This window comes from Ostrinia furnacalis, unplaced genomic scaffold (assembly GCF_004193835.3).
Source record: "Ostrinia furnacalis isolate ACB-3 unplaced genomic scaffold, ASM419383v2 OfSCF1918, whole genome shotgun sequence".
NCBI classification, from domain to species: Eukaryota; Metazoa; Arthropoda; class Insecta; order Lepidoptera; family Crambidae; genus Ostrinia; species Ostrinia furnacalis.
In genome coordinates this window covers 160553-176699 of record NW_021132157.1, presented here as the reverse complement: position 1 = coordinate 176699, position 16147 = coordinate 160553, and the positions used below count along the sequence as shown (strand labels likewise).

The 16147-nt window shown below is 37.3% G+C and overlaps 2 protein-coding genes and 1 non-coding gene across 3 annotated transcripts in view; all 3 read right to left on the bottom strand.

Moving 5' to 3' along the window:
• The window catches only part of LOC114354115 (uncharacterized), a 35041-nt gene extending 24345 nt beyond the window's left edge, over positions 1 to 10696 (bottom strand). Inside the window, exons 1-3 of the mRNA XM_028306375.1 lie at positions 10579 to 10696; positions 9028 to 9227; positions 4242 to 4346 (exon numbers count right to left, since the gene is read on the bottom strand). Of these exons, the coding sequence (XP_028162176.1) occupies positions 4242 to 4346; positions 9028 to 9227; positions 10579 to 10678 (405 nt within the window). The 5' untranslated portion in view covers positions 10679 to 10696. The remainder of the gene's footprint in view (positions 1 to 4241; positions 4347 to 9027; positions 9228 to 10578) is intronic.
• On the bottom strand, positions 3452 to 3540 carry TRNAY-GUA (transfer RNA tyrosine (anticodon GUA)). Its single transcript is given in 2 exon segments — positions 3452 to 3487; positions 3504 to 3540. It is a non-coding gene; the product is annotated as a tRNA-Tyr (tRNA).
• A 4121-nt stretch (positions 10697 to 14817) lies between the features above and the next one.
• LOC114354107 (uncharacterized) lies at positions 14818 to 15717 on the bottom strand. Its single transcript, XM_028306367.1, has one exon. It carries the CDS (start codon positions 15715 to 15717, stop codon positions 14818 to 14820), a length of 900 nt encoding a protein of 299 aa, XP_028162168.1.
• Positions 15718 to 16147: the final 430 nt, after the last annotated feature.

Genomic DNA, 16147 nt, shown 5'->3' with positions numbered 1-16147 from the left:
GGAGGATGATGCGGCGGTTGCAGTTCTCTTTACGGAGTTCAGAAACGACCTGTGGCAAACAAATGCTAGCATACTAATCTGCATTAACCGTTCTTTGTCCCCCAAGAGGAATAGTCGCAACATGGCCGGTTTTGGAGACAAACGTGGCCACCATTTTTTTTGCAACACTCCGTGAACGAACAATTTTTGTTGGCTTTAATTCATTTTCGAACACCCAAACTCGTGACTGGTTTTTTGTTTCGGGTTCGTACGCGTATATCCATGATTCGTCACCTGATACGATGTTGTATACAGCATTTGAGGATCCTGCATGTAATATCTTCTTCAATCAGCTTACGCACAGCATCAACGTTTTCTTAGGTGACTGCAGTTTTTGGACGACCTTGACGGGGATCATCACTGAGCTTGACACGTCCACGTTGAAATTCAGGAAACTAGCGATAAATTGTGGTTTTGGATGGGGCTTCATTACCAAATGCAGAAATCATCCGGTCAACACACTGTTTTTGTGTTAAACCACTTCAAAAGTCATAATAAATCATCGCTCTTGAATTTTCTCGAGTCAATTCCATTTTCTCAACGACTAAACAAGTTTGACAAGACCTTGTGATACGACCGAGAATCTTTTTTTAAATAAATAAATGGTATACGATTTTTAAAACCCTGGACTTTGCAATTAAATAGATTTTAATATGACTGGAACAGTGGAAATATTCCATTCCCGATACTTTTAGTGCAGCCCTCGTATTTATAAAAGCGAAAGGTCACTGATTGACTGACTCACTCATCACGAAATCTCAGAAACTACAAATGCTAGTATGTAGTCCCAAATTTTGCATGGGGGTTCCTTTTAGAACGTAGGTGCTCACTAAGAACGGATTTTACGAAGCTCCACCCCTAAGAGGGTAAAACGGGATCCACGCGTACGAAGTCGCGGGCGGCCGCTATTTACATATAGACATACTTTAGCACATAAGAAACAAGAGTGAACTGAGCAATGCCACCTACTCACAATCAGGATGCCCCCTGCAACGGGACCCCACTCAGTATATGCCGTGGCCCACGGTGACGAAGGCCACGACGCTGGTTTTCAGTGTGCCCTATTTACATGTGGGTGAAGTTATTGTAAGGCCGTTACACACTATGCCGCAGTAACAATGCCACCGTCGCGTTAAATAATTTATCTAAGTATTTTAACTAACGGCCGTATATTCTATTAAATGGATATTAAAACGATTTTATTCATGTGAATAAATAACAAAAAATAAAATCCATTTATTGAATTTTTATTATTTTATTATTATTACAATATAATTGGGCTTCAAAGATCAAACCAAATCGACAAGAGGCTTTATTTTTTATAACGCACAAAGCGGGTAGCTTACCACAAAGCCGTCGAACGAGTCCAATTTCCGTTTAAAGATTGATAAGGTGGAAACAAAAGCAAAAACATTCAAATTATTTACTTATCAAATAAGTGATTGAAAGATATAAAGAGTTTATAGTTATATGTTTAAATATTACTAGAACATTTCTGAAAGAGATTTATTTTTAGTAAAAACTGTGCCTGATAGGTAATTAGGTACCAAATAAATAAAACATCTTAAAAACATAATACACTCGTCAACGCTTGACTCTACTATTTTGTTTTAAAACAGCTCCTATTTAACTATTAAAGGCTACACAAACCTTCGTACTTCTTAAAATAGCTTACATCCGAACCAAACACCGAATACTTGCAAAAATAGAAAACCGTGTCCGTCTGTCTGTTAAAAACCGATTTTTCAACATAGATCTTAATATTTCGGGAGGAAATCCAATACTGGTGAGTTACTTTTAAAGTGAAGTAAGGAGGTGTTACTCCCCCGAGGCTTCGTAAATAAATAACTCCATTTAGTATCACGAGATGGTATGCTGCTACGGGCGGAGCAGGGATCTAAACTTAGTTATACGATAAATCTACTACCTTATTCCGAGGCCTCAGTCTGGCTTCGTTCCTGCCATTAATGGGTTCGGAAGTTTAACTAGATTTAAATTTCAAACTGAATAATTTATTATTATGAGCTTTTTCAATATTTCTTGTCAGGTAATATACAGGGTGTCCCTAAAACAATGGATATACCTTACAACTATCGATAGTCTTCTTCAAGATCTCTATAATATCAAAATTTTGATCTTAGTAAAATAAAAATATCATATAAATCTCGAAAACACCGGTTATAGTTACGGTTAAAGTTAAGGTGGTGCAATTTAGCCTAACACTCCTGATACGTTAACAGTGACAGAAAATAAGTAGTCGCCATGGTACAATGATGCCTAACTTAATAACTTTACTGCACATCTCTACTAGCGAGAGCCAAATACATTATCACTTAGTATTAGTTCCCGAAATATACAAAATCACACTAATATTGTAAAGGCGAAAGTTTGTGAGTGTGTATGTTTGTTACTTCTTCACGTCGAAACGGCTGGAGCGGTTTTAATAAAATTTGGTATGGAGTTAACTGACACCCTGGATTAACATATAGGCTACGATTTACTACGGATGACACCGTGGGACACAGCTAGTAGTAAATATTCCATGAAAACCCCCAACATAAGTAGGTCGAACACTTTTTGCAGCCGACGCAAAACAAAGGCCTGTAATCGAATCCACGGTGCCCTATGTGTTGAAGCTGGAGCAAAAATGAACCCTATGAAGGCACCACTCTGTCAACCTTTGACGTCGTGCACTAATGGTAGAGGGCCTGGATTAGAGGCCACCTTGGTCCATCGAATGTCGGACATTTTTACAGACTAATTTTCATAGAATAGAAATACATGAAAATTTCCCTAAAAATATTAATATACATAATTTCAATGCTTTCTGTTAGCAATTAATGCCTATCACACGGAGAGCTTTGATTATAATAAAACCACAATTTGATTCACAATCAAACTTTTAAAAAGCATTATTTTCACAATGACTCGATCCGTTGTTAGGAATGTTTATAAACAGCTACATGCAGAAAAATACCTGTTGCTAACTAAAATTACTGAACAAGGAAAATTTTTGGTAAGTTAATTTAAGAAGTGGGCACCCGCTTTTTTTTAAAAGCTAATGCACATTTATTTTTCAATTTCAAACTTAAACGACTAAGTCTCTACATTAATTTTACAGGAAGAAAATTGAGAGACATTTATGATGGACATGGCGCAGTTAATAATATGTTTTATAATTAATTTACATTTTATGCATTATTTTGTCTATGAACTGTATAGTGTATAATATTTTATTTTATTTATTTAATTAGGTACAGCAACAGAATACAAATAAAAAAAAGTTTATCAACCATCTAAATCCCACTGTCGAGCAAAACATCTCAAATTCATTAAAATGATTTCTGCATGTTCTGTTTCAAATAATCATAATTAAAAGCTTTATTTCTAAAAAGTCAAAAAATGATTAGTTTCCTTCGAGCCGGATTTGAACCAGCGACCTATGGATTTCCAATGTAACCCAACTACAGTCCACCGCTCTACCAACTGAGCTATCGAAGGCTTACGGATGACTTCGAAATTGAGCATCCCTTGCTACAATTTCAGAACTTTAATCTTAATTTGCGGCTAAAGTTTAATGATTAAAAAAGTCGTTTTCGTTGATTTCGACTAAGAACATTGTAACGTACCGCGTCTAGAAGTAATTCAATATTATATTAATTTTCCGATGAAAATATACACTTTTCTTGAGAGAAAACCTATATTAGTAGGAAATAATACAAAAGTACCTATGCATAAATTTAATAGGTAATAATTTTTTCTCTACCAGTGAATACCTATATCACAATTAGGTCAGTATGCGAAGAGCAAGGAGCAAGTTGCCGTTCTTTACATAAACGTCTAGTTCGCGTTTTATACAACTGTCCTTCTTTAGACTTTTCTACAGATTTTGTATGGATTTATTCCCATAAAAACAACTACATATTGCAATGAAATATGTTAATGAATTTGTTTTAATCGTAAATACTTATTACACGCGCACTCACCTGGAGTCTGTAGAGATTTTATGAAAAAACTTCATTGTCTTTATTTTGCACGAATGTTTTATTAAGTATAAATTTATTTGTATAATAATTATCTATTCACATAAATGTAAATCGCTTTAAAATTCAATTAATCCATTAAAAGATTAATAATCAAATTCGCATAAATTATTTTTAATTGTCAAAGCTTCTTCAGTATTTAAAGCCAATAGTTCTTACCTGGGTCAATCGAAATTTCTCCATCTTCTTCTTCTTCGTGTATCTGATTCTGTCCAGTTGTTTCCGTTTGTTGAAGTTTTCCTGGTGGATGCTCTCCAGCACTCTCTGTGAAAGATACAACATATCAGAAATTTGTTTCAACACTAGTTAAATTACAAATACAACCAATTTTAATAGGTTGGGTCGCAGTTTTCTGTGTTAAACTTTAAACAGTACTAGGTGGAAATTTAATAAAGCGGGGGAAAATGATAGAGACAAAAGCTTATATTATTTATATTAATCATCAAAAAATCATTAAATACGCTTACATATGAATAGAACACAAAAATATAGTAATAGAATGTAGGGATTATATTATGTCATACGAGATTTATTCGAAGATATTTTTATAAATAAATATTACACCCCTATATTGTTAACATCAAAAATATAATCTAATCATCTACGTTTTCCAAATGTACCTACTTCGATGGTGAGACCTGAAACTGAAATGGTCACCCATCCAAATACAACCGCGGCGAAGGTTGCTTGCTTTGCTTTGCAAATCTCTATTGCAGCACCTGTGCCATTGAGCTTCGAGCATTTCAGCAAAATCAATACTTTACTTTTCATTAATCTGCCGTACAGGTGCAGACGACGGCAAATTATACGATTCATTTGCGTTGCAGTTGTAATTTTTCCGTCTTATTCTTCTTTGTATAGTTACAAAGGATACCGCAGTATTTAGCTCGATGTGCTGTCGTCAGTACCTACAATTCTTTTTATTTTTTCAATAACGATATTTATACCAAATGCATGTAGCATAAACCCAGGCAACCTAAAGTGTGTACACAAAACTTCACGCCAACCGAAAATATTCATATAAAAATAACTCCCACACAAACGAACATGAGATATTAAATACCGAAAGGCAAGAAACTTGGAAGAATTATTATGCAAAACGCTCTCCTCTAATTTTTTACTAAGTCTTCCAAAAGATGATTAATCGTGCGCCATAAAAGTTGGGAAGTGACAAATACCGAGTGAGAGGACTGGCTCTGACTCACCGTTACTCAGGGAAGTGGGTAATAGAAACTGTAAAATTTATGAATGCTTGTGCATCTTCCCCTTAAAATTGCCGTTACGTTGTTAAAAAAGGATATTTTATTCAATTTTCGTGCTAAAGGAAGATCAGCAAAAATTCATTAAACGGGATCATTTTATAAAACAAAACTGTTCAAACTCAAGCTATTTTATATGAATATGAATATGAATATGAATTTCAAAGTACCTATTTACCAGATCAAGCACGCGGGCTTAAAATCTATTTTCATTTAAGAACCCACGCTTGAAGTCGTTCCACAATACGCCTAAGGCTTTGAAAGAATGATATGGCACACAATGGATTATTCTTCCATTTGAAATATCCAATTCAATTAATTGAAATATCGATAAAAATTCTTCGTTCATGCATTATTGAGCTCCCATCATAGATAAATTCCAATAACTTTTGTTTAGATCGCGTTTTCCATCTGGAACGTGCAATGAAATTATGTTCCGCCGGTGATATGCTCTACATCTGGGTTGGGGACCCAATTATTCGGAAACGAATGATCAAGATAACACTACCTGCAAGTTCAATTTAATTAAAATACCTTGATTTTTATGTGATAGAATCACCTATTATTATGGCTGAAATATGCGCACCGGTTGTAGGTACTTACAAAAATCGTTTTACGTGCTCGACGCGAAAAGAAAAATTCGGAACGTCCCCGATGGAAATTCAGACACTTGAAAAATCGAGTCAAGTGGTCCCACGGGTAGTGTCAGTTGTAAATGCCATTTATTATTCCCTATGGCCATATTTACAAAAAAACAGTTTATAAAATACAAACTAATAATCCCTGAGCGTAAAAAGTTTAATGTTTCAGCACTCGTAAGCTTTAGTGAGCTTTAGGCTAGGTATTAGACTGGTTATAAAGAACTAGTTAATTTAAATATTGGTACGACCAAGGGAAACTGTGACCATCCGATGCTCATACAACTTCTAACAACACAGACCAATAAATAATGTTATTTGTGGTATAGGATGCAAAGAACATTGGAATAAGCTAAAATCTGAAAACCATTTGTTAATTATCTCAGACTACCCAAAAACTAACAAAAAATACGCACAGGTATGTCGTCGCATCGGATGCGGTGATGGATGGATTTCGGGAACAGGAAAAATGCATTTGCCACGTTTGTTATTTATACAGAACCTATTCTTCACTGTCAATCAACACTGTCCACGAGTTGAATAAGTATTTTCATATTTTAGCAACGAAGAACTGTATCTAGGGATTTTTTGAATAGCTACTCATTAGATAAATACCTCATTGTGAAAATCGGCGTGTAAATCTGTAGAAAAGAAATCAAGGCTGCAAACATTGATTTTAAACAATTTTGTTAAAAGGTGTTGATATTAAACAACAATTTTATTTTACACTTTTTAGTTGTATTTCAATCTCAGGGCCCTGTGTGCCTACCATGAGTTTACGTTAGGTGAGCTCGCTAGCGAATACGTCAAAAAATTCTATGAAGATTTTATTTCTTGAAAGTAGCCGCTAGGGGCGCTGCACAATATGTCATACATTTAAATGTCATTTTTTTACGCAGTCGCTAGCGAGCACACCTAACGTAAACTCATGGTAGGCACACTGATCATCATTTAGCACCAAAGTGCTCGGGAAGACGAATCCAAAGAACCCAAACTCTATAAGTTTCTGCCGTTTCGTTTAGGAGTTCCTATGGCCACCTCCTGACTCCATCATCAGGACCCTGGGCATCATCTAGCACTAAAGTGCTCAAAAAGACAAATCCAATGAACCAAAATTCGATGCGTTTCCGGTGTTTCGTTTAGGATGTCCTATGGCCATCTCCTGACTCCTTCATCAGACCAGCTCAATGTATACCAAAGTTCAGTTTAATCGGTTAAGGAGAGCTGGTCTTAATTTCAGTTGCAAGATTTGTCCCACATACTAACAAGTGAAGCCAATATAAAGCTTGTAATAATAATAAATAAAAAGGATTATATTATTATCTGATTAAACGGAGACATATGAACAAAAAGTAGTATTCGATGCCTATGCCACTAAAATGAAAATTATGAATTGAAAATATGGCCGGCGGCCGCGCCCCACCTCCGTTGCTGACAGAAATGCAAAATGTGGAATTGCATCTATAATGGATTAAAGAATGGCATCTTAAATAATAGCGTTCAAGGATTATTGACAGGCGCTTTTTCTTCATTTGATATCTCTTCATTTGAGATATTATAGGGTCGTTTTCTAAAAGAAAAGTTCACTTACTTTTCATTACAACTTTATTTTTATTGCTAATAGTTGAACTGGTGAAATAAAACTCACTGTCATTAAACTTGCGAGCTTAAAATTGCATAAAGTTTAATCGTATCACATATCAGAAGATCTAAGTATCTACATATTTTATATATGTATAATGTGCGAGTTTAAGAATAACTCTAGTTGTAGATTCTGTATACCTCAGTATTCTCTGCGATAAAAATAAAAGTGTCCGAGTTTTTCAGTTGTGACAAAACAATAAAATTTTGTTGTGTGTAAAAATATTTTTTAACTCTTGTCTGTGTGCCTACCATGAGTTTACGTTAGGTGAGCTCGCTAGCGAATACGTCAAAAAATTATATGAAGATTTTATTTCTTGAAAGTAGCCACTAGGGGCGCTGCACAATATGTCATACATTTAAATGTCATTTTTTTACGCAGTCGCTAGCGAGCACACCCGTAAATTCATGGTAGGTACACTAACCATTTTTAATATTTAGTTTGAGACTGGCATACTGAATAATAATATGCATGCTCTATTTTCTTACATTAGAAGGCTGTATTTTAAGGATAACTGGCACTCTGGATTCAAACAGAGCTTGTGAACTACGAAAGCTTCGAAGGCTCTTTCCGGATTTCTCAAAGTAAAATTCAGTTGCCAAGGACTTTCTTTTGTTGCGAAATTTCAAAATGTACGGGATTGCATTCCCGAGCTGTGTTTGATATTTAAAATATTATTAGTAAATTAACTAATGACAAAGTGTTTGTTGGTTTCGACCCGAGGGCGTCTTAGAACATGTTTATACCTAACGGGAAACAGAGGAATCTATTAAAAAAATAGTAGAATTATATATTACAGTTTGTATTTAAAAATCCCTATATTTTTATGTAACTCGTATGGTATTTTGACGATGTATCTGGAAGGGTGGCAGTAAGTTATTGACGCTGCAACTGTGCTCCACGCTGCAAGTAAGGCACTATTTCCAAAAAGCGCAAGACGTAAGAATTTTTATCCATGGAGCAGTTGTATACTGTAGAGGACCCACCTTTAAAACAAAGGCTCACCCATAAAGATAAGATAAAGACAAGCTAAACTCAAGGAAATCCGTAAACGAACTAAAGTCGCTGACATAGCCCGACGGATTAGCAAGCTTAAGTGGCAATGGGCAGGGCACATAGTACGAACTGACGGCCGATGGGGCAACAAGGTTCTGAAATGGAGGCCGCGTACCGAAAACGCAGCGTGGGGCGTCCACCTGCAAGGTGGACCGACGACATCGTAAAGGTAGCAGGGAAGCGCTGGACGCAGGCCGCTACCAATCGATCAACGTGGAAAGCATTGGGGGAGGCCTATGTTCAGCAATAGACGTCCTATGGCTGAAATGATGATTATGAATCATCATAATCATCATTCATGTTCATCAGAACATAGTGGGTTCCTAGGTTCAATAATGAAGACTACTCACATCGGCCTGGCTGTTCATATAAGTGAGCTGCAGCCTCCTATGCTCCTGGAAGGCGTTCCTCAAGAACTGTTTGTCCCCGTACACGGCGACACTGAGCTCGCCGCGCTTGGTGTTAATCTCCTTGCGCAGCGTGCGGATGTCGCGGCAGTACCGCTTCTTCTGTTTCGCCAGGTCACCTTCATGGATCTTTCTGTCTCTTTCTGGAAGATTACCAAGTCAACCATTTGATTGGATACCAATTTATAATATTAAACAATGGATTTTTTTTTTCATTTATGATGTAAGATATCACAAAACTGACTGTAGTATTATTATCTCTGTCGTATAGCATAAGGTGGTTGTTTTATATACTGATAATCTGGGATCCATTGCAATACAAGGCGGTTCATAGCAAAATTATGTCATCCATTCAGAAAAAAATCTATGAGTAGCTCAATGTGATTTAACGAAACTTGACTTGTATAAAATCACCAGTTTATATTCAGTTAAAAATTAAGCAGACTAACGTGCCTTAATATTCACATGGCTTGAAGCTATACGATACGCCGTACTTTCGCAGGTATAACACAATTACACGGATCCTATTAGTCCGGTGGACCCACCGCAGACCGTACGTAAAGTTATTAGGCATCCAACCAGCTTGAGGTAAACCTAAAATATATATTTATCTAGCTTTCCGCCCGCGGCTTCACCCGCGTGGAATTTTGTCTGTCACAGAAAATCTTTATCACGCGCGTCCCTGTTTCAAAAACCGGGATAAAAACTATCCTATGTCCTTTCCCGGGACTCAAACTAGACTCTCTATGCCAAATTTCATTGAAATCGGTTCAGTGGTTTAGGCGTGAAAGCAAGACAGACAGACAGACAGACAGAGTTACTTTCGCATTTATAATATTAGTATAGATTAAACTAATTAATTAACTACGTACAATTTATTCTTACGAAAACTTGCAAGGCTGATCTCTAGCTTAGCTTTCAAACAAAATGAATTCAGCGTAGAAAACCAATTCGTATTTACGTGAATGAAGCCTGCCGCCAACCACCTTCTAAATTAAATTATTTTCAAAGAAGATAAAATCTGAAGTCGAATAGATTTATTTGCTGATAGTATGCGCTACCTTTCTGTTCAATATTAAATCCAAAACTAATTTGTAGTGAAAATACTGAATTAAGTACGCTCCATATAAAACTTTGGATTGTATGTTGTTGTGCGATGTTTTTTTGAACCTGATTTAGTATGGTAAGGTGATCCAATAATTTTACGTCTATGTAAAGTTTTCACAAATTGTTCACTCTGTGAACTGTGAACCTGATGGAGGCCAGGGTAGACATTGATTAGGTCAACTATTTTTTTAAACAGCTCCGTTAACCCCTCGTTAGCATGCTTGTGTTACGAGTGGGTTCACCACAATAGACCAGCGGCGGCAGCCCGGGGTTCGAACCCGGGGTTCGATCTCGAACCAGTATGGTATATACCATGGTATATTATATGTTCTTCCACGTTAGGCTAATGTACTAATGTAGGCAGACCGTTTTTTATTTTGCTCTTACCATACAACTTTATAAGTCCCCTGTACTGGTTTATTTTATCTTTAATCACCCAGTTCTCATCTTGCATGCCATGAATGCGGACTTTAGCGGCTGATAGCATCGTGTCTTAATTAATAATATTTACTTTAATAAAATTAAATGTTTTTATAAATTCAATCATTTGACACTGACTTTTTATTTTTTTTATTATGTAACAGAATGTGACAACATCAGTGATTGAATAGGGATTATACAGGGTGTTTGGCGCATCGTGTGCCAAAATGATTTGGCGGATAGAATGGGTCATTTCCTATATTTTCATCCCCCATAACACGTTCCACGCCAGGCGGCTACTTTTATATTAACTTTTTTAATAATTTCACCAAAATACCCATATCGCATCATTTAATTTCGATTTAAAAAAAAACTACTAGGCGTAGCCTCAAAGTAAATATTTTGTTTTGACATGCATTGATGTAGGGTTGCATCAAATCTAAATTTACTGGCAAATATCATCTAGTTTTTTTTTAATTCAGCTTTAAAGTTTTCCGAAAAGTTAAAAATGGACTGAACATTTAAGTTTAAAAGTCACTAATTAACACTTTGATTTGCTCGTTTAAACACAGTGAATGATTCAAATAGGTACATACAGTGAATGGTTCAATTACATAAAATATCTTTATTTATTAAATTTTCAATATTATTTACGAACAGCGCTATTCATAGTACATGTATAATTTAGTTACTAATTTAATAATGATGTCGATAGATGGCGTTTGACAGCTTTGCCTTCATGAATATTTACGTACCTCAAAAATGTTTGTCAGGCGCAAGAAGATTTTAACCAATGACGATAGATGGCGCTTTTCTACGTCTTATGAAAATCCCAAATATTTTACGGGACCCTATTATTTTCCAAAATAAAATTTAGCCTATGTTACTCGTGAGTTATGTAGCTTTCGAATGGTGAAAGAATTTTTAAAATCGGTCCAGTAGTTTTTGAGCCTATCCATTACAACTAAACAAACAAACAAACAAACAAACAAACAAACAAACAAACAAAGTTTTCCTCTTTATAATATTAGTGTAGATGACCCATTCTATCCGCCAAATCATTTTGGCACACGATGCGCCAAACACCCTGTATAATGACATTCTAAAAAAGGTCGTTCATTAAATTTTTTTATTTTTTATTTATTTACTTTTATTTATTCCATTACTTTTATTATAAAATGCTTAGATGCCCTGCAGATTTTTAGTTGACCTCGATATTGTTCATACATTGAGGTATTATCGGCCGTCCTAAATCCGTGTAGTGTATGCACTTTTTCCATACATGTCCATTCTGATTAACAGCCTGACCAAACTATCGGCCGACAAAAAGTCTGTTGTCTGCGGGGTGTCTTGTAGATATCACACCAAATACAAACTAAGTAGAGCTTGTATTTGGCTATCTACAGGTCAAATATAGTCTTACTTACATAGCATTATGCGGGTCCAATGACAGTTAACTTTCCCCTGGGACAAACTTGACCTTCACTGGTTGGGTTTTTATTGGTCGTCAAGTTGTAGATCCTGGCCTGGGAACGTGAGGTGGAAATATGCAGTCCCGTTTACTTACATAGTTGGCTTATGGTACCTACTTGATGAATAGAAACATCTCTACCCTGAGAAGTCCGTACACACCATCATTTATTATTTGCTCTTACCGGATTGACTGGTAAACAGAAAGTTTCTGAAACATAAGCAAATCAAAGCATTACTTATTTTATTATGTGTGAAAATACTCGTACCTACTCATCATGAAAAAAAAAGGACTAAAAGGACTACAAAAGGACTAAAAGAATTTCTCTATGTAGAGTCCTAGATGCATAATCCACCTAGAATTAATTAAGTAGTCGAAGTGGATGATTAGCATACCTGCCTAGCAGGGATTAAGACTTATTCTTAGTCGTTCGCTCTTGGTCTGCACGTTGAGGCGATTATACGAGTAATAATTAATTCGTTGAGGTTGAGAGATTAAAACTAACCGTTCTCTAATCGCTTCGATGCAACGGCGCTGACCCGGTTACAAAGCCCTACTGGGTCACGCCGAAGATGTCAAGCGGTGTGTCAACAAGTCGCATCAGCAAGCAGCGTTGTTTAACTTTTTCAAATGCAAACTTTAAAGGTGAGTATAGACTAGAGCATCTAGCATGCTGAACATTACAAAAATTCATAAAATAAGACACACAAAGATCAGTACCTTAATCATGAACAACTTTCGTCTTCGAATCGATATTCAACCTTCAAATTAAACGATAACGTGACAATTTTGATTCTCAAAATAAGTTTCGTGCAACCGTTTCTCATTATAAGTTCACTTTGCCACACGTTCACAAGGGCGCTGTTGTAGTTTTCGTACTTAAATCTTTTGATGGCGATTCAAATACGCAAACGATTCGAAACCGAAAGTTTTTCATGCAAGCCGTACAGAAGTGTAACCAAAACGTTGAAATGTAAATGGACGGGGCATGTGGCAAGACTGTCAGACGAGTGTTGGACTAATGGGTAAAAGACAAAGATAGACCGCTAACAAGATGGGCGGACGACATTATAAAAACGGCTGGCCCTAACTGTATTCAGATAGCTCAGGAAAGAGAAAGCTGGGGTTCCTTGGAGGAGGCCTTCACCTGCTTCTCTTCACCTTCTTCACCTTCATCTTCTGGGATCTTGCAAACTAACATTGTACAAATTTTTTGCTATTTTTATTTTACATTTTTAGTATTATCTTTTTACAATTTACTTTGCGTGATAAAATACGACCGAGATTGTTTTTTTTTAGTTATTACTTTATTTTGCAAGAAATAATAGGCTTTTTATTTTTTTATTTTTGGTTTATTTTATTATAGGCTAACTAGATCATTTACTTGTAACAGAACAACGAGCCGCTCTATGATGGTGTTCTACTGTCGCTGATCGCTGTTGTTACAACCTAGTTGTACAAGTCTTCGAGCGTAATGGTGAAACATCAGCAAACTTTTGCACGAGTGCAGGCGATATACAACAAAGAGTGAACGCAAGGTACAACGAAGTGTTACGGGTAAATGTACACTTGCTGTGAGAATTACTTCGAACAGAGTGCCGAGCATTCGCAGGAATGTTACATTACATGAAAATATTTTAGTATCTGAGTTTTTACATATTGTAGCATTTATAAAAACGTTACATTACATAGACTCTAGTCTATACTCACCTTAATGTAGTGAGCACCCTTCTGTGTACATTCAATAATGCCTACAATCTTCGATGCTTCACTTTTCCCCTAGCAGTGAGCGACCCTTACAAAAAGGTTATGAAATCTATACTCGTAGTAAAACTTTTCCTCGGTGTCCTTCTTTTCTTTTCTTTGGAAGTTTAAGGCGTCTGCTGGACAAAGGCCGACATCAAAGATTCCCACGCTAAACGTCCTGCAGCCCTGGCTTCCTGTTACCAGTCGTCAGTCCACCGAGTATGTTTTCTTAAAGTTAATGGTTTAGCCAAGGCGCAGACCACCGATTTTTCGTCAGCCGATAGTTTAGTCGGGCAGTTGATCAGTGGGCGGGCATGTATGGAAGTGCGCACATTACACCGATTTCGATCGATTCTTCATAAAAATTAGAATCGGGCCCAACTAAGTAATCGGCCGACGAAAAATCGATGGTCTGCGCCTAGGCTTAGGCACAGGTTATTAATAAGTTACTTGGTTAAATATTTAGGTGTCTCACGAAATGGATGCGGTAAGTGCTTTACTAATATTAATACTTAGTTTAATGAGTAGGTACCTAAGACATTATCATGTTTTGTCTTTATAGGTCAAGTCAGTCACTGAACATATCACTTCATGTCAAATTCAATAGTTACTATGTATTTTAGTTAGGTTTCAAGCGCTAGGCACCTAATTTCCGCTGTGCCGTAGAGACAATAGGTAGCTTAGGTTATTGGGGCGCACTTGGGTTGAATCGGGTCAATTTCCAGTCTTAAGTATGTACCTACTTAAAATATTTGGTATTGCAATCTGTTCGCCAATTAAACGACTTTGGGTAATTATTATTATTCGTTTGTAAAATGCACTGTAAAATGAGCTATTTACTACGAGATTTTAAATTAACTTTATCTTAACTGGAAACGACAGGAGAATTTGAAACATTAAATTTTTAACAAACGGCTTTATTTGAAAACGTAAAATGAGATATAATATTAAAATTAAGAAAATGAAACTAATACAAGACTAAAACATTCTCACGTTCGGATATCAGGATCTCCCACGACCGAACACAAGGCTCGATGCGTGCGGTCCCCGCAGCGCGTGCCCTGCGGACAGTTGCTGCACGTCGTCCCGGCCTCGTAGATCGGGAAGCCATCGATATTCCCGGCTGGTCCATAATTGCATATTGTAAACGCTATTATCTTTGGCTCCTTCCGTGATTTCTCCTTTCTAACACTCTCCAAAATACCACGGTGCAACGGCGACTCTTTCGATTTCCGAGTTTCGGTCGTGGCGAAATCCTCGAAGCGCGGGAAAGTGGCTGTCGTCATATATCTGGTTCGACGCAATATATTCTCGGTCGTTCGTGTCATATTCTCAAACGGTTCCATTGTGGCGTTTCGCAATATTCTTCGCCGTTTTCTGAAGTGGACACAGGAACGTTTTCTGACCGTGCACAGCGCTTGGGAGCAGCCCAGTCGCCAAGTGGACGCCCACGCGGCGGCAGAATACCAGTGAGCGTTGCAGCCGCCCGGCGCGCTGCAGTTGCTGAGCCTGAAAGACCAGACGTGCTCCGCCGGCAGCACCCTGGAGCCCGAGAACCAGGCGCCCACCGCGTCCGCCAGCAGCTGCGCCTCCGTCACCCTGGGCACGACAGGGCGCACGTCCATATTCTGCAGTACATTAAACCTGATCGTATTTCTGCACTCATCGTGGCGCTTCTGACACTGCCTCGCCCATACTTCCGCCATCTCCTCCAGTTCGTAATCCCAGTACATCTTGCGCATGTTTGTCGCCGGAGGCTGACCGGCTTCTAGACCCATAGCGATGTTGTCTCTATGGCGGTTATGCAGCAGTAGTATCTGGTACCTCATCCAGGTGGTCATGCCGGACGCGTACAGCCTCGGACTTTGTTTGTGGGCTGCTATGCACATTGTATGCTGGTTTTTCAACGAACAATCTGGGTGAGAACAGTAGTCGAGCAGATTTTCTGTGGAACTGATGTTAGACTCGCAGAGTACATGTCCTAGCGTAAAAATGCTAAAAGCTATATAAAATACGCACATAGTTAAAACCAGGTATTCCAAATAATTTATTGGTAAATTGAAATCGTTAGAAAATAACACGTCATGTTCACGTCACACAAAACGCATGAAACTGTGATGTCAAACCAAACATAGACGGAAAACTTCATTCTTCTTTTGCCAGCTTTTGCCTCTATACTTTACAAGTGTGGTCGCTACCTAAGATTTAAAAATCTATGGTCGTTATTTGTATTATTTTCTTCGAGCTTTTTCGCTTTTTTTACTATTATTCTGTCATAATAATATTTGATGCATAAAACTTTACTCTGAATTATTTTCA